This window comes from Syngnathus typhle, linkage group LG9 (assembly GCF_033458585.1).
Source record: "Syngnathus typhle isolate RoL2023-S1 ecotype Sweden linkage group LG9, RoL_Styp_1.0, whole genome shotgun sequence".
NCBI classification, from domain to species: Eukaryota; Metazoa; Chordata; class Actinopteri; order Syngnathiformes; family Syngnathidae; genus Syngnathus; species Syngnathus typhle.
In genome coordinates this window covers 10693694-10716041 of record NC_083746.1, presented here as the reverse complement: position 1 = coordinate 10716041, position 22348 = coordinate 10693694, and the positions used below count along the sequence as shown (strand labels likewise).

Here is a 22348-nt window from a genome sequence, read left to right as displayed (position 1 = left end):
AGCCGAGAGGTGCCACCATTTGACAGTATGCGGTACCGTTAATTTAGTAAACTTAGTGAAAGTAAATAGTTGCATACAAAAAATGGGTACTGCTGTATTTTAGTAACCTTAAAAAGTACAGCCGATTAAATATACTTCGGTTTCAAACTCTCAATAAGACCACAATACCTGTTTTGAGAACCACCCAGACCCACATTCTGAATTCATAACGTTAAACATAGGTAACGAAAAAAAAAACTCATTCGTTCCAGTTTTTAAACGTGTCCTTTTATTGCCGATCCCTGTTTCAAAACAAATATTACTTTTTAAAATAATGAAAAGCAGCAGTAAACAAAAATAGACTTTTTTTTAACATCTGGCAATATTATTAATTTCATTATTAGTTTCTAGCAATATTTCAGAGTCCAACAAAATTGTGCTGGGAAAAGAAACAACTTGTTGATATGTTAAGAATAATCTGACGTAGCATTTGTATTGACATTGTAGGCACGAGACCCTATTTCGGGGCTGTTTATGTGCAAACACTAACTTTCTACCTGGTAAAAGAGACACGTATGCTGACATCGTTATAACGTGTGCTACTTTGGGCTAGCAAGTGGTGCAAAAACAATAACTATACAGATAGAAAAAAACCATGCATTTGTCTACAAATAATAGTGTCATAAACAGTAGGTGCACAGTTGTGACCTAAGTAATAATGCACATTGTATAAAGAGGACTATTACAGTATTCTGGATACTGTAAACTGCAGTGCAATTGTCCATAACCCCTGAGTCACATTTCAGAGAAGACAGGCATACAGCCGAGGATACACAAACAGTTCTCATACCTCAGTGTAAATGCTGATTTACACCGATACGTGCAAAAAAAAAAATACTGGGGTAGGTTCAAACGTCTTCACCCACTGATTCCAGTTAAGTGGCATCCAAATAAATCGGAAGCAAAATGAATCATTTTTCTCTTTTTTTTGTGTGTGTGACTCGTAGTACTGCATGCAAAGGTTTGGTTCTTGCGTTGTCTGCTAAATATGTGAGAAACTTGTTTCAATCCTGGACCTGCAGGATAGCTGGACTTGACTATCTTATCATGTGTCTGCGTAAAGAACATAGTGATGAATTCAAATCCATCCCCTCCATCTGCTTAGTCACTAAAAAGTATGAATCTAGTTGGAAATGGTAAAAAAAAAAAAGTCTACACACCCTTGTTCAAAAGGCTTTTGTGATATATCAAGGAATGACCGAGTTTTATTTAACATGACTTATAATGGGATTGAAGAATTCTGAACACAGCTACCCACAATCCTTGTTGCAATCGGGTGTGCACACTTATGCAATTGTGTAATTTTTGTTTGTTTCTACTTCTACTCTTGAATGGATTAAAAACCAATTCAATTGAGTTTTGTGGGGTATTGGTCGACTGGTTCATGGCGGAAAAGGTTTTGAAATTATTTCTCACCAAAATCTGGAAATTGAACAGGGAAGTGTAGATTTTTTTTTTTATATCCATTCTACCAAATTACATATCCCAAAAAATGTTGTGCTAAAAAGATATTTTCTCATTTTCATCCATATATTGGCTCATTTCAAACAAATTAGGCAATTAGATTTTCATCACATTCATTTATAGAAAGAGCCCAAAAAAAGATCTTTTTAAAAATACTTAACAGTACTTTCTTTTTTTTTTTGTTCTCACTAAACTGAACAGCTTGGAGGAGGCGACTGCTGGTGAATATGTCATTACGTGCCAGTCCTATTCTACTAGCTTTTCCATTTCTCAAGCGATGTTTAATTATGACCTTTACGGTAAAAATGCGAGCATATTTTTGATATTTTTTTTTGTCTATCCAGACATAATGTACACTACTATATGTGTGAGGTTTTGCATAAAACAGAACGGCTGTCGGTGCTCTATAGTGGCCTTGTTGGTGCTTTGCGCTCTCTGAGTGCTTTTACATTGAAAATACATATTTATACCAAGGGTACTGTTGTACTGCAACAACAGTATTTCATCCAAATGCATAAGAAAAAAAAAAACACATTAAATATATACTACTAAGCAACTGCAAATCAAGAAATATATATTTGTCTGTTGCTGCATGCTGATAAAAAGTATCTACTATGTAGTTACAGCCTTTTCACCCAGAGGTTTGAACACAAATGTTGAGAGGTTTATGGTCTCTGTAGCTCTGGGTCTGAGTCGGGTCTGTGGAGTCCAGTGGCGTTGAGGTTGCAGTCGGAAGGAGGCGAAGACGAGGATGATGTCGGAATTAGGATCAATGTGGACTGTTGCAACCTGCTAATCTCTTGTTGCTGTTCTGCTTGTCTTTGTAAAAGCAACGTTGAAAGGTTGTCCTCAACTGGGACCTTCAAGCTGGCCAAGCTCGGCCTTGAGTCTTTGGATTCTTGGAAGGCCCTCTTTACTTTGTGGTTAGGTCCCTGGGTGGGAGAGAGGATACACTGAAGGTTGACGATGGCACCGAGTTGGTGTGTTCAAGTAAATGTCAACTATCAAATAATTACTGTCAGTAGTCCTTAGAATTTACGATTTACGGCCACGTGTAATCGCAGAACTATTGATTTTAATTTCATCTAACTCAGGAAGGAGAAGGTGGCCAGTCAATCATCATCGTTGTAATTTGACTTTGACACTCTGTCTTCACTTACTTGACTTTGCGTATGGCTGAAAAAATGGCTCGCTGTCAAGGCAGCGGGCTGAATCTTCACGGCAGATCCGCTATAGTCTGGACTGGCGGTCACAGTGCTGTAAGCTGGAGGACCCAACGCGGGCTGTCTCTGCAGCAGCTGCAGGATGGTCTGAATGTCGGACGTTAGCTGAGACTCCAACCTGAAAAACGGATATTTGATGACTTCCCGTTTTACTTTGAAGGAATACGGAAAAGGTTAGCGGATTAGACGATATCGTGACAGTGTTTTAAAAATAGAAGCAAATATTCACAGATAACAATTTCAAAGGTTTAAAGATACTTAGCATGGTTGAAAGGGACATTTAAATTCTTCTCTATCGATAGACGTGTTGTGACTAGATTTGAGTTTAATTAATCACTACTCATGGAGATAATTGCGATGACTAATCACCACTTTGTTTCATTTTCTAGCTTTTCGTGTGAGACCCAAAAACGGATGAAAGAAACACCAGACCACCAGTAAATCTGGAATTCTGTTTTTGACGAACTCGGAACAAAGACTCAAGCAACATGCAAAGTTTGAAACCTCAAGGTAAGCAAAATATTTACGACGTCTTGAATTGTCAGACACTGTTTAGCTTACCAATTGCTAAATATTAAACATATTTTGTGGTAGTCATGCAATGACAAGATAATAAGTGGATAGATTAGACACCACGAAGACTAAACTGGAAAAGGTTCGTTTTCTGACCACTAGAGGGGGCAGTTGATCCATGGCAGTCGACAGAGGCTTGTGTTATGGAAACAATTGTGTTTTTTTACCCGTGGTGATAATTGGTTTATGTATGGAAGGTGTGAATCTATTGTTTACTGTGAATAAGTACACTCTTTCCATGAATGTATCTATGACTACATTTAATCATTAAAAAGTCATCTGCTTGAAGGTTGTAATCAATAATGCATACCACAAAATATACTATACTTGTTGTCCAAAACCACTAAAAATCTCATCCGTCCAGGTCATATAAGGGAAAAAATGGGATAGGTTATATTTTAGAGTATGACATGACTTTTTTGTGCGAAAATAAAATGAGCCAGACACGTGGTGCTGATGCCAGTGTCATTCCCCAGCCAAATATACCTCCTGCTGTTCATTTGTGTGTCACTCTCTGGCTGCTTGCTGGTTACGTTGTTCAAACTTTGCCTCTTCTGAATATGACATCAAAACTACATCTGCTCACGCATTGATGTACGTGTTTGTCAAATTTTTTTTTTACCAATTCATTGTTGGCCATTTTTGGATATCTTAAGATTGTATCGCTCTAATTCCCACCTACACTATATTAAGTCCAACAATTTCTCTTGCCAGGTAGATTTTCTTCCTCCACGTTCTATATTTGTTTGAGCAAAACGAGAGAAATCCTGGCAGGGATCTTGGTGTAAGTGCAGCTTACTTTCATTTGTGTGGGAGGTGACTTTTTTTTTTTTTTTAAAGCACACATTAGAATCGACACACAATGCATGAGTAGTTGGCCTGGACTATGAATAAAGATAATAATCATGATTTTTATTTTTAAGTGCTCTTTCAGAAAGCTTTCAAAATGCTCTGACCGGTTGCCTTATGCTTTATTTTTTATTTATTTTGCCCCCTTCCAGAAATTCCTGAAACTCCGGCATTTACGACCTATTAAAAGTGCTTTAAGGGGCTCTGGCAGAATATTGCACTGATGCGGGTAAAAAAAAAAAAAAAAAAAAATCAATTACATCAGTAGTTCTTAAACTTTTTACTACCTAAAAATACATAAATAAAACCAGAATAAATAAATTGCTCTCCAAGTACCACTATCATGACCAATAACAGTAGCCTAGTGAGCCGAAGCGATCATCAAACAAATGGATTAAGCCCCCACCCCTAAAAAAAAAACCCTACCTGTTCAAATGTTCCTGAAGTTGATTTAAACGCTGTTCCACCTCTCCGTAGGTAAGCTCGCTAGCCGAATTATCATCTCCTCTCAGCTCGTGGAAGTGTGCTGCTGACTCATCCAGGTAGTCGCCCGGCTTCTTGCACACCCATTTATCACAGCACAGATCTGCAGAGAGTGCAAAAAAGCAACATGCATTCTTTACACGCATACATGTGTGCCATCACACACCAAAACCACAACAACAACAAAATACCTGCTTGTTAAAATAGCCTGCCATTAATTTCAAAAGGATTGCTGAGTGGGAAGCTCTTTGTCGTAATTCATCAGGTTTTTGTCCGGGTGGAATCACGAGACAAACGAAGATTGTTGTTATCGCGGCCGGACACCTAGTGTCGTTACCGTTGCTTTCCAATCACGTGTGTCGGGAGCCCTTTTCGGATTAAAAAATAAATAAATCGGCCGCTCGTATTTGGTTTGTCTATCTGCAACCGCAGTGAGTGCAGGTGGCTTTTTACTAGCACGATGAGCCGTAAAGATACGAGGCGAGCCCGTTCTCTGTTGTGCGTCCCTTTTCTCACCAGCGACATTGTGCTTTTGTCCTCACACTGCTTCAACATCCACTGAGCAAGTGAAAGGAACAATGCAAGGAAGCCTTATCGGGAAAACAACACGTTGTAGAAGTGACAGCACGAAATGCTAGCCACTCTGCTTCGTATGTTTGAACTGCCAAGCTCGCCAAATGTTGTCATGGAGGTGTTGCATACGGAGGCCGCGCCGCTAAACAGGAGCATCAAAGCGCTCTGGCCGAGTGTGTGAGCCTTTCAAAGGGACTTCTTTGATGCTTTCCTTGGTGGCGGAACATAGCGCAGCGGTGTCCAGTTGCAGACGCTATTTGCAGCGCCTCGGATCGTTAGCGCGAGGCGTTTACTGCCTGGACCACTTTTGATGCGAGAGGGAATACGTTACACAATCGTACTGTAGAAAGCCATAATTGGATTCTTTGGATGACGGGCTCACACATCAAGCCCAGGTACCACCACCACCACCACTCCCGCTATTTAAAGAAAGAGTGCCCCCTCCCGTCTAAAGGGAACAAATGTGTTACCTTGAAAAGATGGACTTCTCCTCAAGCCGTCTGTGACCTCGTTGTGTCCGAGAAGATTAGAGTCGAGAACAGGGCTGCTGGGTGTCGAGGGACCCCGAACTTGGGAACATCTCTTTAGGCACAGATTTGACTCCCTCCTACTTTCTACTTCTGGACTGACTTCATTGAGTTCCACTGGAGAACAGTAAATAACAACGCTTGTCCATTAAGCATGATTGGCGATGTTGTTGTTGTTGTCGTGTATTGATTCACTTTCGAACACTTGCCTTTGGGCGGCTCCGGCGTGAAGGAAATCCTTCTTTTAATGCTCCTGGTGCCCTCACCGTCAGAGTCGCAGCCCTCGGGACTTGGGGGCTGCAAAAACATAAATATTTCCCGGTTTGATTTGTCTCCCAATCTCAGGCAAGATTTGTTGAGAGAAAACACAGGCAAAGAGCAAACGCCACTAGCTAACAAGCATACAACGGCATTCATTTATGTTGTTTTAATGTATTGATTGATTATTTGATAGTCAAAGGGTACATAAATAAATGTTATTGATGATGACATAAGGTGTGGAACGATTAGATTCGGTTTGATTTGTTATACCCGTCTTCAAAAAACAAGCTTAAAATACGCCAGCCGACTTTTGTCGCATATCAAGGTAGCTGTCACTGTATCTGCAGCACGTGCCACCATTGTAACATTCCCTTCTACCTTTGCAGACTCATCTCGGAGATTGAAGGTCAGCTCCAGGTTGGCAAAGAAGTAGTCAGCAAACTCCGGATACATGTCCAACACCTCCAAAAGGTCCTCCCGTTGGATGGTGCTCAGGTCGCAGTAACTCAGAGCTCGCACGTCAGCGTTGGACTTTCCAGGTTTGGCAAATAGATGGATCATTTCACCAAAAATATCGTTTTTCCCTGGTTGTCACAAACACGCACACAAAAGACCATTTCAGTATGTGGAGCTCTCTATTTAGGTTGCGTTTGAACTTTACCTTTGCTATGTGTCTAGTTTGGTATTACTGTGAATCTAACCTAACCTAACCTAACCTAACCTAACCTAACCTAACCTAACCTAACCTAACCTAACCTAACCTAACCTAACATAACATAACATAACATAACATAACATAACATAACATAACATAACATAACATAACATAACATAACATAACATAACATAACATAACATAACATAACATAACATAACATAACATTGTGTATAATTAATATGATAAGTAGAGATACATAATTGCCGAAAGTCATAGATTGGTTATCCCTATATCGCGAAAATGCATTTTCCCTTTGTTGCCATGGCCTTTTTAGAACCACTGGCAGAGCTAAAGGGGGGGCTGCTGGGGCACTGGCATATCCACATATCCACCCCTCCTGGGAAACACAAATTTAATCTTCCCCAAAATGTTTTAACAGAATTATTTGCGACTCCATGCCCCACCCCCAACGAGTCTAGAGTGTACCCTGCCGCGCCATTCCAAAGTCAGCTGGCTTTAAGCTCCATTTTACTTGTGACCCCCACAGTAAGGACAAGCATTATAGAAAATGAGACGGATGGACTCTGTAGTGCAATGAAGCACAAATATACAGATACAGCTCTTTTGAGACTTTTCTATCCAGTTAGTCCAAAATGATTTCTTGGTCTCGTGCATGAACGAGCACAGAAAAGCACCTAATGATGCAATTTCTGCAGTGGAAGTTGATCTACTGTAAATCAGTAGCAAATGAACTGCTCGGGGGGCCAGAGTTGAAGATGTTATTATACACCTGCGCACAGGGCACAATGTACAGAGCTTTTGCTCGTTTGGCTGCGGGCGAGCCTCATAGCTCAAATGTGGCATTGTGCTAAAATGCAGCTTTCCCTTCTCAAGAAATGGAGCAAAGCGCTGCTGATCAAGCAAGTTGGCGCCATCACGCTGTATGGTGTATTCAAAGTTGCCTGATCAATGGGATGGGTGGCATTTTCTGTGGCGATGTTAATCACGAGTCCGTGTGATTCAGCAGCTCGCGCTTAAGCCTCATTGTGTCACGTTTGGTTTTGGAGGGCATTCATCTCATGGACAAATGCGTTTTTAATCCGAGCTCACCTGGCTTTGCCTCGTCCATGAAAGGCTTTATTAGACCTTGTGTAATACGCGGTCATAAAATGTTACACAAATTCAGCTAGGATGAAAATTGTGTTTTTTTTTTTTTTTTTGGAAAGGATAATCCCCCATCTTCCCATGCTGTCAAGAATCAGCCGACAGTTGCCCGTGCTCTTTTAACAACCTTTTGCGAATCCACTTAATAGAAATGCCAGCGCCTCGCTCTTGGCACCGCACGCCTGTCGGCCAGAGGGCAGAAGCGGCGCGGGTGGCGTCTGTCAAATATCTGTTGACGTGAGGCGTTTTAAAAGCAACAATTAAAAAAATAAATAAAAAAGCCCTTCGTTGCATCTGTGGAAAATTCAAACCGAACCCTTTTCCTGCCTGTCATTGGATGTGTTTTTCCTATAATTTAGTACATGAGTTGTATTATTCTGCATACCTGCTTCACAATTTAATAGAAGCAAAGCTTTACGAAGATGATAACACACACGGCGCTCACAGTGCTTTTTGATTTTGAATGACTGACTCCAAATGTGTGTGAATGACAGCACTAGCCTCTTGTATGGGGGATCTCAGCAGATTATGCCGTTATTACATAATGTGGGCAGTGAGTTTATCACCAATGTGGATGCCTGCCAATTCATCCTTAATGCACTTAGTGCACCGTGAAATGTCAACCAAAAACATTTGCCTGAGATAGGACATAAGTCATACGTCTTCCACGCCTTACTGCGCTTGACGTTAACACAATTTGGGATCATTTTGCTGAAGACAATAAAAAAAAAAAACCAAGAGATGCGATTTACCCAAAATGGCCACCACAATGTCATCTTTCAGGATCTCAATAGACCCGCGGGAGAGGAAGTAGAGGGCGGTGAGTACGTCGCCGCTGTGGACCAGAGTGTCTCCGGGAGGGGCGTGAGTGGTCTTGAAGTGCATAGCCAAGGCCCTCAGGCAGCCTTTGGTGGCTCCTTGGAACACTTTGCAGTTGTGCAGGAGATTATTATTGAGATGAAGACAAATATCTGCCTGTAGGCACTCCGGAAAACCTTTGAGCACCTGTAGGGAGGAAATGAGTGCCCAATTTAGACCAATCAATCGATAGTCCATGGGAAGTGCTTTGTGGTTGTCGACTGAGGGGGAAAAATATGTTGATACGGATGATTAGTGTCTCATCCCATCGATGGATAATTCTAATTGTTAAAGATAATTATCGGTGGTTTGAGCTTTGAGCCAATACGATAGAATGACACTTGAGCTCCACGTGCTCCCCCCCACTTGTTTCTCGATGGGGGGGCTGTTTGACACAGTGACCCACTTGACTGTTGAATTATACAAGGTAATAAAATGTAATACGCACCTCCTACTCTTGCCAAAGACATCAAGTCGGTAATGTAAAGCAGACAAAAGAGAAAAAACACTTGGCCTTTAGAGTTGCGTAGATATCACCGTGATGGCTTTTTGCCAGCCGTTTATTTACCGTGTTCATGTCGATGCCGTTGGTGTAGGCCCAGGAGTGCTGGAAATACTCCTCCAGCCTCTGTCTCAGCGGATTGGGTATCTGATGAAAACGGATGAACTCTTTGACCCGTAACATTTGCGCGTGGTAGCGTGCAGTGCCCGAGTACAACCTCTGGATGATGGCCGAGACGTTTCCAAAGATGCTGGCGTACATAAGGGCTGCAATACGGACAGGACAGCGCTTTGTATTTAGTGGAAACGACTCGCGATTTTGCTTACGACGCCCGCCAGTCGACGGACTCACATCCAATCAGCATGACACAAATGGAAAAGATCTTCTCCGAATTTGTGTTGGGCGAAACGTTGCCAAATCCAACGCTGGTTAAACTGCTGAAGGTGAAGTAAAGCGCCGTGACGTACTTGTCCTTAATGGACGGACCAGAGTTGGGATCGCTGTAGTTGTATTTCTTCCCGATGGACACTCCCAGATTGTCCAGCCAGCCGATCTTGTGCTCCAAGTAAGGCTTTTCCACATTGCCGATGGCGTACCAAATGCAAGCCAACCAGTGGGCGATGAGAGCGAAGATGCACATCAACAGCATCAGCACGGCGGCACCGTACTCCGAGTAGCGGTCCAGCTTCCTGGCCACTCGAACCAGACGGAGCAGCCTCGCTGTCTTCAGCAGGCCGATCAGGGTGGTCGTCTAAACACATATCGACGGTTAGTAGGGTTGTCATTCGATTATTCGACAGTGTTAAATTACATTGAAGGTGATATATAGCGAGGGTTGCATGTGCAGTATGTCAACTGTCGCTAGTGTAATAATGTCACAAGGTTTGGTGATACATATGCTGACTACGGAGAAGCCATTCCCCAAGAGAGCTAATAAACAAGCCAAATGTGACTACGTACCACAATCTATTCATTTGGCCACACGGCATTGTGCTGACTTTTGTTGCCGCCGAGAGTCGTAATGTTTGGCGAGCGTTACTGACTTGCGTATCGTCATTATGCAAACATTAGCTGTGAGATAATTCAGAGAAAATGCAGCGAGGGCATTTGCGGGCTCTGCAAAACAAAATTATTCCGAGGTTGTTTTATTCTCGTAAACCAACATGGAATACCGTATCGTACACGGCGGATTTATTCTGACCGGAATTTGTGCGCATTTGGAATTATTGCTTGTTTTTTTTTTTTTTTTATTTATTTTTTTACTAGTCAGGGCTCAGCACAGCTACAGTATACAATTTAAATTAAGCCGTGACAGATGTAACGAGTTCAGTCACGTTTATCTGCACAGGGATTACGTAATGTAGTCTCTGAAGAGCTCCTCACTTTCTTTGTGTATGTCCAATGGGACAAACATAAACAGCTTCATATATATCCGTTTTTAATAACGCTTGGCCTCATGAGGGAGGCAGATAGTGGAGCTGGAACTTGTCCCAGCTGACTTTGAGCAAGACTTTGGGTTATTCTGAAACAGGGTTGTTGTAGTAGAGAACAATAGCTAACAAAATAATTAAAATAAAAAAAAAAGCGTTTTTGCTGATGACATAAAATAAAAAAAGTTAAACGCCTTTACAAATACTAAACGCTCACTCAATATAACTGCAACTACAGCAAAAGTCGCTGTTGGAGTCATCCAATTAACTCATTTGCTACATTGACGACTATAGACGTGAAACATTTTTGTTAATATCATACGTGAACTTTTGGGGTTCATTTTAAATGTATTTATTTTGGTCTGACAAATATATTTCAAGTGTGTCTAAATAAATAGATAAATATAAAACAATAAAAATCCATATTCCTAGCCAATTGAAAAGACAACTCAAAAAGACTGTATAAAATGACGAATAATATACACCTTTTTAGCGGGGTGTAAAATTACTTGCGAATTTTGCGGCAAGGCTGCATCCACGAATATCATTACCGTTCCAGAACAGCGAGTGAGTGTGAATGTCAGCCAGGAAAGGCTCCATCTCACCTGTGACCCGAGTGCGAATGAGCTGTATAGAAAAGGGATAGCGAGATGACACTGTCCGCTTGCATCAACCGTCAAATGATTGGTTTGCTCGCCGCCGCCATGCACCGCAAGACGGACACTCCATTTTCTTTAGGTGTGCAAAGTAAAGCACCGCAATTGAAATTTACAAAGACTCGCATCGCTGACTCAGCAGTAGCAGTGACGGCAGTGGTCAAAAAAAAAAAAAAGATAATGATTATGGTTTATAATCGGGAGCTTTTCTGGTGTAATGGAGTGCCCGCAAAGCACGATCAAGCACTGAAGTGGATCCAGAGCCATCAAACAAGCTGGCGGGCCTGGCAGCCAGCCGACCAATGACTAACATCTGCATGTAAGCTGTGCACACGGCTCTGTTGGCCCCCCTCGTCACATAAATGCATCAATGATTGCCATTTGGTAAGCCATTAATCCTTGTAAATGGATTCGAGAATGAGGACCATTCAAAAAAAAAAAACAACAACATGAAATTTAAAGTAATCCTTCCATTGCTGAGACAGAAAGACTTAGGCTTTAAGTAATGGCCTGGGTGCCCAAGTCTGGACTCAATAAAGAGATGACTGGGTAGGCATGACTCATGCCGTAATACTCTCGTCCCTTTGAAGAAAGAAAAAAAACAGGTTAATAAATAAATAAAGTGAAGAGATAACAAACCTCATCCGATCCTGAACCGAAGATCAGTAGGTCAAAGGGGATGGCCGCCACCATGTCTATTAGGAACCAGCCTTTAAAGTAATGGATGGCTATCTTGGCGGCGTGGCTGACCACCTCCTCGTTCTGGTTGACGTACGTGGTCCTGAAGTTGATGAGGATGTCGATGATGAACATGATGTCCACGATCAGATCCACCACGTTCAGAGGGCTGCAGGAGTAGCCGCATTTGCGCCTCCTCTGCTCCTCTTGGTCGTTGAGGAGGAAGGCGGCGGAGTAAGGCGTGAGGATGGCCGTGTAGATGACCAGCAGCAAGATCAGCCAGTCCCACACCGCTTTGAACGGGCTGTAATGCAGGATGGTGAACTTGTCGATGCGGTTCGTCTGTAGTTTGTACTCTGGAAGAACGTCGGCGCCCAGTGACAAGACCTGGAGGAGATCAAAAGACTTAGAATGGATCTATTTTTAGATAAGCAGAACAAAAATTACGTCAGTAGCTTCCCCATAAATACCGTGTTTTTCCACGCATAATGCGCCCCCGTGCATAATACGCACCCTAAAAATGGCATGTCGATGCTGGAAAAAAGCCTGTACCCATGTGTAATACGCACCCAAATTTTGACTCCTACTTAAGTCCTTAAACGTAAAATTATTTCAGAAAAAAGATCATCCTTGGGAACAACAGGATGTTATTCTGCCGGACAGTATCACTGCGCATGCGCTAGCAAACTCGATAGTGAAGAAATGTTTCGGATTTGTGTAGGGTACATTGTGACAGCAAACGAGCAGGTGATCGAGCAAGCGTCTGATACGAGAGCGTTGTGTTCGTATGGAGCGTGGTTTGAAGTGAACAGCAGAGAAGAAAGGAACAAAGCAAAGTGTTGCGAAATAAAACATTACCTGTAATATGCATTTTGTTATTTGCTGATTGAAACTGCTAATTAAACTGTGAATTGAAACTAATAGGTAGAGAACTGAACTTTCGCTCTTTATATAGCTGACGTCTCTTGCGCATCCGTTCTGCGCATACTGTCATGGCGGCCTCCGTATGATAGCCGGTCTGCGATGGAGATTAAAAAACAAACAATATTTGACAATAACACACCATCAAGGATTGCACCATCGCATCAAACGATGTGTCGTCAATTATGAATTTTACTAAGTGTGTTGGGCAGGATGGCTGAATGCGAGGCGCGATTGACAACAAACAAGAAGAAAGGTGTAATTTCAATTTCGAGGGAGATTTTCCTCAAAAATTGTTGTACCCATGCATAATGCGCACCCCAGATTTTAGGACAATAAATTAGTTAAATTTTGCGCATTATGCATGAAAAAACACGGGATAAAATAATGCAAACACAAACATTGACTTTTTTCCAAACTCCCTAATTCAACAATTCCTTTCTGTTTGCGTAAAAAGCAGGATGATGGAGGACTGACTCAGTCAATAATGTAATCTCTTCATAAAGATAGAGCGTGAAACATTCCCTCTTTTCTTTTCTTTTATGTAATTTACAGAGTGTGACAAATCAAATAAAAATATGCATTTTTTATCCATTTCGTAATATATTTTCGTTCTAAAAATATCTCGAATTTACTCATGCGAGGAAGTCAGATCTATTAAACTACACGTCAAAACCATCAAAGCTTTTACTTATTAGATTGATTGTTTCACATATGATTTATACCGTCGGCACCTTTCTTCAACGATACGACATTATAATTTATTACAGATAGGTTTGTAGATTGGGGACTTGGCTTTGAGAAGCGCTGACTTACACAAAAAAAGCGAAACAATGCATTTGCGTGGTGTAATAGCCGTTAATTAAAAGTAAAATTGCACGCTCGGGTAATTCTTCTTTGCCTAATCGTCCTCCCTCAGAGACTCTTGACAAATAGATCAATGAGGAAAAAGCCAATGTGAGTGATGAAGCCTTCTCGCCGGAATTAGCGACAACAATGCAACGACTGCGGGCGCTCGCGATGTACACGCTCGACAATTCATAACTTTAGTAGAGCGAGAGAGACCAAAACTTTAGTTTTCATTTCCTCACACGAATCCATTCTGACTGGATCGTAAATTATTCAGTGTCCTGTGTCATCCGCGGGGTTTTGGCCTAACAAGCCGTGGATGACAAAGACGACTCTCCTGTGCCATAAAAAAAAAAAAAAGTGAAGCTGTGGGCAGCAACGGAGTCTTTTTCGTCACTGCACATTCCCCCGATGTTGAAGCCATGAATTATACAAGAGACTCGAGATGGGCGCTCATGTCTCGTCGCCGTCCCCGAACACTAAACCGAGGTCAACGGGGACGAAAAGTGTTTAATCACGATGATGCTTTGCTCATTTATACATGCGGGATGCGTGTTGAGTCGAAACGCTTTCCCCAGATTACATCGGGCAGACCTGCAGTATTACATCTTTGTACTTTCGTATGCTTCAAAAGTGGAGAGTGAGGGTGAGAGTTATTTGTTTGCTTGCTTAGAAAATAACGTGGTTATTTTCATTGGTTGTGCTAAAAGACACAATGTCAATCAAAAATGCATGAGAAACACACTTTATAAAAAAAGTAATAAAAAAAAAAAAAGAAATTGTACAATACATGTCAGCGGTTCTCAACGTATTTGATCAAAAATCGTTCAATGAATTTGAACAATGAATGAACCAATTTGTATGTCCCCCCTTCTGTCCATTCATCTTGACTTCTATATCTTTTTAATTCAAGGTCGTCTGTCTGTAGGCTTTGGGTTTAACGTGCAAGTCAAAGTCAATTTTATTACATTGGACTTTTCTCTATTAACCTCGCCTAAAGCTCTGAAATAAGATGAGAAGCAAACCAACTTTTCTCCAACTCATTATTCTTCCTGTGCTTTCCAGGAACGACCCCTCTCTCTCTCTCTCTTTGTGAATGTCACAGCTCCACCGCTGGGGCTTTGGCAGCATCCCAAGCTCACAAACAAAGTCCCGCTAAGCCGCAGGCACTGACTTTTTTTTCCCCTCGACTTACCATGGAAGAGCTTTTTCGAAACTAGTTCTCGAGGGGGGTTGGCCATCAAAAGTACCGGATTGTAAATGATGGCTCACCTGTGTGACTTTCTCCGTGACGTTGTGTGTCCTGTCTTTGACCTTTGGCGCTATGATGGTCTTCTCCGACGTTGGAGGAGAGTGAGTCTTCTTGTCGATACCTTCGGAGAAGGTGAGCGCGATCAGGGGGATCTTGTTGATGGTGCTGTACTTGTTGATGTTGGAATCCGACGTAGAGCCCAGCAGGCTGGACTTGACGTGGTTAAACGGACCTGCCGATTAAGAACCGTGTTATCTGTCATTGGTCCAGTATGGGACGGGCCGATGTTCTAGCAAACATACCTTCGTTTGGATGACGGTCCCTAAATATGCTTTTGGAACTGGAGCTGTAGCCTTCGATCTCATGGACAGAGGACGCCCGCCTCATGCTCATGATGCTTCCTCTCGGGAAGGTATTGGATAAGGAGGTTGAGGAGTGGTGTACCTCCGTCTGGTAAATCTTCTCCCACGGTAGTTTGGGGGACGAATGGTCGAGGGGTTCAGCCGCCACGCTGGTTGGAGAAGAGTGGTGGCTGGAGCTGATGAGGGCGTGGGTGTCGTTGGCTTCCATTGGACTGCACATGCTCTTGGTGGGCGAGGGGAAGCTCTGCAGGGCAACCAAGTCCTGGTTGTCTTTGGGCGAGTCCACCATCACGGCGTCCGGGTCCTCTTGCGGAAGCGATTGCTTGTTGGTATTCATCAGGCTCAAGGCGGCCTGGCGGAAGCGGAAAAATCGACTCCCTGAAAGAGGGCAGAGATTTACAGCGTTAAGTTACGAGAAACGGCAGCGGCGGCGTTTTAATGGAAGGGTGTGAAACTGCCTTTACGAAAAAAAGGGTTTTTATGACCTGAAAAATATTATGTGGTTTATATTAGGCAGTTAACAGTGTAAACCTGAGAACAGTCAACTCACGTTCATTCACCGGGCACAGGGACTCCGAAATACCGCAAATTCAATTTTTCATGCTAATCCAAGTTAGATATGCGAAATTTGTTGGCCTTTCCAAGCAAAACCTTTTGACTCATTAACAATCGATTAGCACAGGGATGAAAGTGAACCCTTTGTGAGGCGCCCCTCTCTCAGCATCCTCCTTCCATACATAAATAATAGCTTTCCATCTGTTTCCATACCCTAAACGCGCTGATGTCATCACCCCTGAAAGTGTCTAACAGAGCTCGGAAACTCCCGGAGAGAGAATTATAGATTTTCTCGGCTGTGATGAACCACCTGCCGGGTCGCACTGGTCGTGGCTCCCTTAACGGGGTGGTTTGAAGGAACAATACAAAGTCATTCATTAGTTTGGATTTGGATCTTTAACTTGTGACTATGCCCTTGTCGGTAGTGAAAGACGCGTTTAATGCTTTTGCTTTATATTGAGCGCAAGAATGTAAAGGGAAAACACCAATCACGACAACAACAAATATTCTCATCCTTGCTTTCAAAGCAATAAATATTTTGCTCTTTTAGTCATCGCCTCTCGCTCAAAGTAAGCCGAGATCGACTCCAGCTCGGCAGCCGACTCTAATGAGGATATCGAAAAAAGATGGATGGCACTTGGACTTCACTAATAGACTCATTTGTGGAGTGTTTCGGCTTGTCTACAAATCCCGCACTGCTTTATCTTACGTACATTGTGGCTGTAGTAGAGATGAAAATGGACGTACAATGTGAGCACAGATACGACTAGAATGCTAAGGGCTTGAATAAATTCCTGCTCCACAAAATTAATCTTTGAATGCTGTAGGAATTTTGAGTAACTTGGAAATGTTAGCATATTTCACTTTGAAGAAATATTTCATAACACCACAGCTAGCTGTCTAGCTCTAGCTGGCGTTAAGCTATAGCTAGCAAACTATCTATCTATCTATCTATCTATCTATCTATCTATCTATCTATCTATCTATCTATCTATCTATCTATCTATCTATCTATCTATCTATCTATCTATCTATCTATCTATCTATCTATCTATCTATCTATCTATCTATCTATCTATCTATCTATCTATCTATCTATCTATCTATCTATCTATCTATCTATCTATCTATCTATCTATCTATCTATCTATCTATCTATCTATCTATCTATCTATCTATCTATCTATCTATCTATCTATCTATCTATCTATCTATCTATCTATCTATCTATCTATCTATCTATCTATCTATCTATCTATCTATCTATCTATCTATCTATCTATCTATCTATCTATCTATCTATCTATCTATCTATCTATCTATCTATCTATCTATCCATGCAACTACCAAAAATGTACGAAAAAGTACGAAAAGTGAAACGTGAATTCCAAAGACACCTTCAGCTCAACACAAGCCGTCCCGTCATCAACCCTTAGATCCCCTTTGTTCAAGTACGCTCACAAGCAATCAAATGTGATTAGTCATGTTAGCTTTGCCTGCTCACACGCATGTTTACATTCGCAAGCGCAATGCTAGAGGACTTCACGCTGAATGAAGAAAATGGCTGAGATTGAGTCACAAAGGAGATGCTGAAGGAAAGAAGGCTTGTTGATATTTAAACCTCCTGACATTCATCCAAACAAAAATCAATCAATCAAAATAAACCAGGCCTATAAAAACTCTCGAAAGACATACACTTAGAGATGGTGTCATTAAAAAAAAAAAAAAATTGGCTGTATAAGCAGAGCATTTCCTCCCCTGTGTGCATACTTTGCATCTATTCTGTACAACATTCACAAAAAAGATAAATAATGTAACAAGTTTTGTGAATAATTGATGCAGGATCATTAAAAAGTACGATTAGGCTTTATATTTTTAGGGCAAGTCAAAATAATTACACTAAGATGTGGCATTTTAATATTTTTTTTAAAAAATGTAATAACTTTAGTACAGGATTCATTATGCTTATGAGGGAAGATGCTTTTTAATGTTGTCCGAAGGGGTGGAATAACAAATGATTAGATAATTTCACGGTGGAACCTCAAAGGTCAAATACCGCTGATGTTGCACAAATTACGGAATTACTGAATCTGAATTACACAAAACATAAACTTAAAGTTCAGCAGCTACAGGGTCTCCCACAAGTCACTCTACGTTTTCATTTTCTATATCCTTTCAGGCGTCATTCGGGCAGACGTGAGGTCATCAGCATTTGACAGCAAGAGCTTAGCCGTTTTTGTAAGCAGATCATTTCCCTGCCCGTGGCTCACCACTTGACATTGGAGGAGCCTTTTAAAATTGACAGACACCCTCGGCTCTATTTTTGTGCCCGGTGCAAGTCCAACGCAAATTTAGAAAGGGCCAGTTGCGCCGTTGCGGGAGTGAACACAACCAGCTTTTTTCCCCTCATCAATTCCGTTTCATTCCCGGCTTTAGATGGCGGCAGTTTGACCCTGGAACGGATTAATGTATTACCACTGTTTTGCCGAGGTCAAACCACCAGGATGACAAAAACATATTTGTCTTTTAACGTTCCACTTTTATTTTTAGCCTCTGTTAGTATATTTTGAAGGTGTCACAGGATTATATCACAGCGGAGAATTTAATGAACACTCACTTTGATCAGACTTTGTGGGCGATGCGGGGCTTATCTTCTCCGTGGAGTTGTCGCTCCCCTCATCCAAAACGTGGTCAAAATTGAGGATGAACATCATCACCACACCTTCTTCGTTCTTCACTGGGATGATATGAATAGTACAATGGAAGTCTGACCCTGGGAAAAGAAGGAGAGGGGATAATACTGACACCAAACGCTTGACCATGCATTACCCTTTTGCGTAAAAAGAAAAAATAATAGAAATAACTGAGCTCACCCCTGGCGGGGGGGGGGGGGTTAAACCTTATGGATCTATATTTTCTTGCTCCCTTATGAATAAAAAGAAAATGTAGTCATTATTCAGCATACAACTCAGTTGAATAGGATTGATCACAAGCTGAAGTGATCGGAGCCAATCATGAAGGCTTACAATGTGCTCGAAGCTACAATCACCACGAGTGAACATCAGGCCGGGCAGTGGAGCAGAAAAGCATCCGCCGTCTAAACTTAGACTTGAACCTGCAATATCCGCCGTTCACAACGGCACCGCTTCTTTCCGGAGGAAGCGAAAGGAAGGTCGTGTCGTCCCGCCAATCAACTCGCCGGACCCTAAAAACAACAACGTAGCTGTGGTGATCTAGTGACACAGTGACAGCTGAGAGAAAGCTTAGCTTTGCGTCAATTCATCCCATTCATCGTTTGCCCCTTTTCTGTATACATTTGACAGATTCAAAACAATACAGCTTCATCTAAAAGCCACATTTTGTCGTCGCTCTCTGTTTTTGGTTCTCTGACCCAAAGAGGACACACACAAACACACACACACATTACCAGTGTTGTCTATAATCTCCTCGGGGCTCAACAGACACCCTGCCAGTAGCGTTCATTAGCAGTAGACTCGCTGTCTGACTAAATATAACAAGCTCGCTCTCCCGCTACACGCCAGAGTTGCGTTGGAAGGATTTTTTGCCGTGGAAGCTCCCAGAAGTGATGTCCTCACTGACAGCATGATGATGTGTTTGAAAGCGTGGGCCACTGACAAAGTATTTTCGGAAAGTCATTTTTTTTTGGTTAAATTCCATTTTAATTGGCATTGCAAGGAAAATTCTAGATTAGTTTAAAATCATGTAATAATACACATGCCTGATTTTTAAAAGACAGTTTTTGCTTGTGATTGTGGCGAAGCACTACCTTTGTCTCAATGAAGCTCCTCAGCTCACTCCAACTTAGCTAACTTGAACAGCACCAAGATGGAGGCAAAGACCTACTTTTCTCTAAATGACCAGCCTCAACTCAATTCAATGTAGTTGGCACCAAGAGTCAATAGGATGGAGGCAAAGGACTACTTTTGTCCAACCGAAGCTCCTCCACATCATTCCTTGGCGAAAAGATGCTGCTTCAACATCATTCACCAAGATGGAACTCAAGCAACACTTCCAGTTTCGAGGTAAGTAAGAGCAATTTACAGAGCATAGGTTACAAAAAAAAATTATTCGTCAAACATAAATATGTAGTACAACTACCGTTTTTTTCCGTGTATAGTGCGCAAAATTTAACGAATTTATTGTCCTAAAATCTGGGTTTTTTTTTTTTTTTTTTTTTTTTAGAAAACAAAACCAACAACAGGACTGACCGACAAAGTCGTGGAACAAAAAGACAGGGTGACATTACCAAAGACAGGAACAGAAAGCAAACATCATGACAGTAACACATGCAATGATCCGACGGTGAGCGAGGGGCAGACAGGACTTAAATACAAAACACGTTACATCGATTGAGGTGACACAGGAAGAGAGGGGCGACGCGAACAGAAACTATGGCAACCTAGACACATAGCAAAACTGGGGACGAGACGTGACAAATGTCCCTCGAAATGAAACTTGAAATCACCAAGTTTTGGTTTCCAAGGGTGTTTTTATTCCTCTTCAACGTCTCTCCCATACAGAGCCGCCTTTTTCACGTCCGCACGCCTCTTTCCCATGGGCGCACGGAGCGCGGTGGTGCGTTTATGGGCAGTCGGAGAAATCAACGCCAAAAAAAAAAATTACATCCAGCCTAGTTAAGACCATACCAAAGACTATAAAAATGGGACCCATTGCCTCCCTGCGTGTGTGACGATCATTGGGACTTAAAAAAAATAAAAAATAAAATAAAAAATTTCATAAAAAAAAATTCATAAAAATTGGGTGCGTATTATACATGGGTACAGGCTTTTTTCCCGCATCAGCATGCCATTTTTAGGGTGCGTATTATACATGGGGGCGCACTATACACGGAAAAAAACGGTAGTATTAATTTTTTGTCTATTAACAAAAGCATGATATTTTCCATCCACTTCCCATCTAAAATGGCTATTCAATAACACGGCTGACTGTGCGGCGTATTAGTCCTAATTACCCACAATGAAATAATACTTCTTTCTCATTGTGCAGCCCCGATGAAAATTGTTTGCTTGTTTTCGTTCCAGAAGAGGAAACAAGAGTGCTGCTCAAAGGCTTAACGGCGGGGGGTCCCCCCACTCATCTGGTGTCCCGCTGAATGTCATCTCTGCCAAAAGCCTTCAAAGAGATGCGTCGTCTCAATAGAGCTGTGAGAACTCAACAATCAGCAGTATATCTGATCTCATAATGTTATAAAAAAAAGCCTTCTCTCTCTTACTATTTGTCAGCGTTCATTTATTTTCTTAACCCATTCAGGATTTCATGATCACATTTGTAGAATCATTCACAATATACGAGTCGAGCTAAGCCACTTTATTATGGCCTATATGTGTAATGAATATTTAATATAAAAGCTGAATTCTTAAAAGCAACAATATGTAATTTATGCAGCCTAAAATAACACATTTCGGCTGGTTGGTCGTTGCTATGGCAACCTCAAATCACCTATTTTTATTTCCTGATGTTGGATCGTTGTGCACTAAATTAGAAAATATGGAAACATATAATAAATAATTAAAAATCAAAAAATAAAATATTAAGTGGTAACGTAACATTAGGACTAGTTACGGTGGGTTTAAAAAGTCTACACACCCCTGTTTAAATGCCAGCTGATTTATCTTGAGTAGATATTAATATAGCATAAATTATGGTTGAACAGATGTGGGTAGACATTTTATATCCAATGTATACTGATAATCTTTGGTATTTAAGCTTTGCTATTGCAATCAAAAATAACTTTATCAGCATTGCTGACGTGTCAACTTGTAATTGCCTCAGCAGATGTGGCAGCCGAGGTGTAAGTGTTAAAATTCAATACTTTTTCTTAATGGGTGACGCCGCCGCTTGCTGCATTAGCACATTGCACAGTGGGGACAGCAAATAATGAGATAATCAATTCATTTTCCACTCTAATGGTGTTTACAACTGCTGGAAAGGTTCACTGACATACACATGCAAAATAACAAACTAAGCAAAACAATATTGCTCTGTATTTTATTTTCCACCCACTTGCATATTAAATCTTGGCTTGTTTGTCATGATGGACATTTCATTACTGTTGATTCTATTTCCACGATCAATTATTTAAAAGGCCGTGGTGACATGTCATGAAGGGATCTTTTGGACAGTGACTCACAGGCCCAAATAATGCCGTAACTACTTTTAATTAATAAGGAATGCACTTGGGAATTGCTTTTTAATATTGCATTGAGCTCTCGCTTCCTGCATTTTATATCATTTTTTTTTAATCAGGCTGTATGATATGATGAATATCATTGACCCCTTCCCCCTGGATATTTCTGGCCACATCTTCACTTCAGTTGAGTGAATTCTGCTTTACATTTCAACTCTCCCTCATTTGACCATGATGTGTTGCGGTTTCATATTAATCTGCATAAGATAATCCGCTTCAGGTAGAAACACGAGTAATAATGT

At 41.4% G+C, this 22348-nt stretch overlaps 2 protein-coding genes across 2 annotated transcripts; both read right to left on the bottom strand.

The window, feature by feature from the left end:
- Window positions 1–266: 266 nt before the first annotated feature.
- LOC133159408 (potassium voltage-gated channel subfamily H member 7-like) lies at window positions 267–6553 on the bottom strand. Its single transcript, XM_061286363.1, has 6 exons — window positions 6371–6553; window positions 5941–6028; window positions 5675–5848; window positions 4575–4734; window positions 2664–2844; window positions 267–2435 (listed from the first exon to the last, which is right to left on the bottom strand). The coding sequence occupies exons 1-6, from the start codon at window positions 6551–6553 to the stop codon at window positions 2169–2171; spliced, it is 1053 nt and encodes a 350-aa protein (XP_061142347.1). The 3' UTR covers window positions 267–2168.
- A 1964-nt stretch (window positions 6554–8517) lies between these two features.
- LOC133159407 (potassium voltage-gated channel subfamily H member 7-like) lies at window positions 8518–15694 on the bottom strand. The gene is made up of 7 exons (XM_061286361.1): window positions 15263–15694; window positions 14981–15192; window positions 11900–12325; window positions 9526–9925; window positions 9241–9440; window positions 8567–8819; window positions 8518–8525 (listed from the first exon to the last, which is right to left on the bottom strand). Exons 1-7 carry the CDS (start codon window positions 15657–15659, stop codon window positions 8518–8520), a joined length of 1896 nt encoding a protein of 631 aa, XP_061142345.1. The 5' UTR covers window positions 15660–15694.
- Window positions 15695–22348: the final 6654 nt, after the last annotated feature.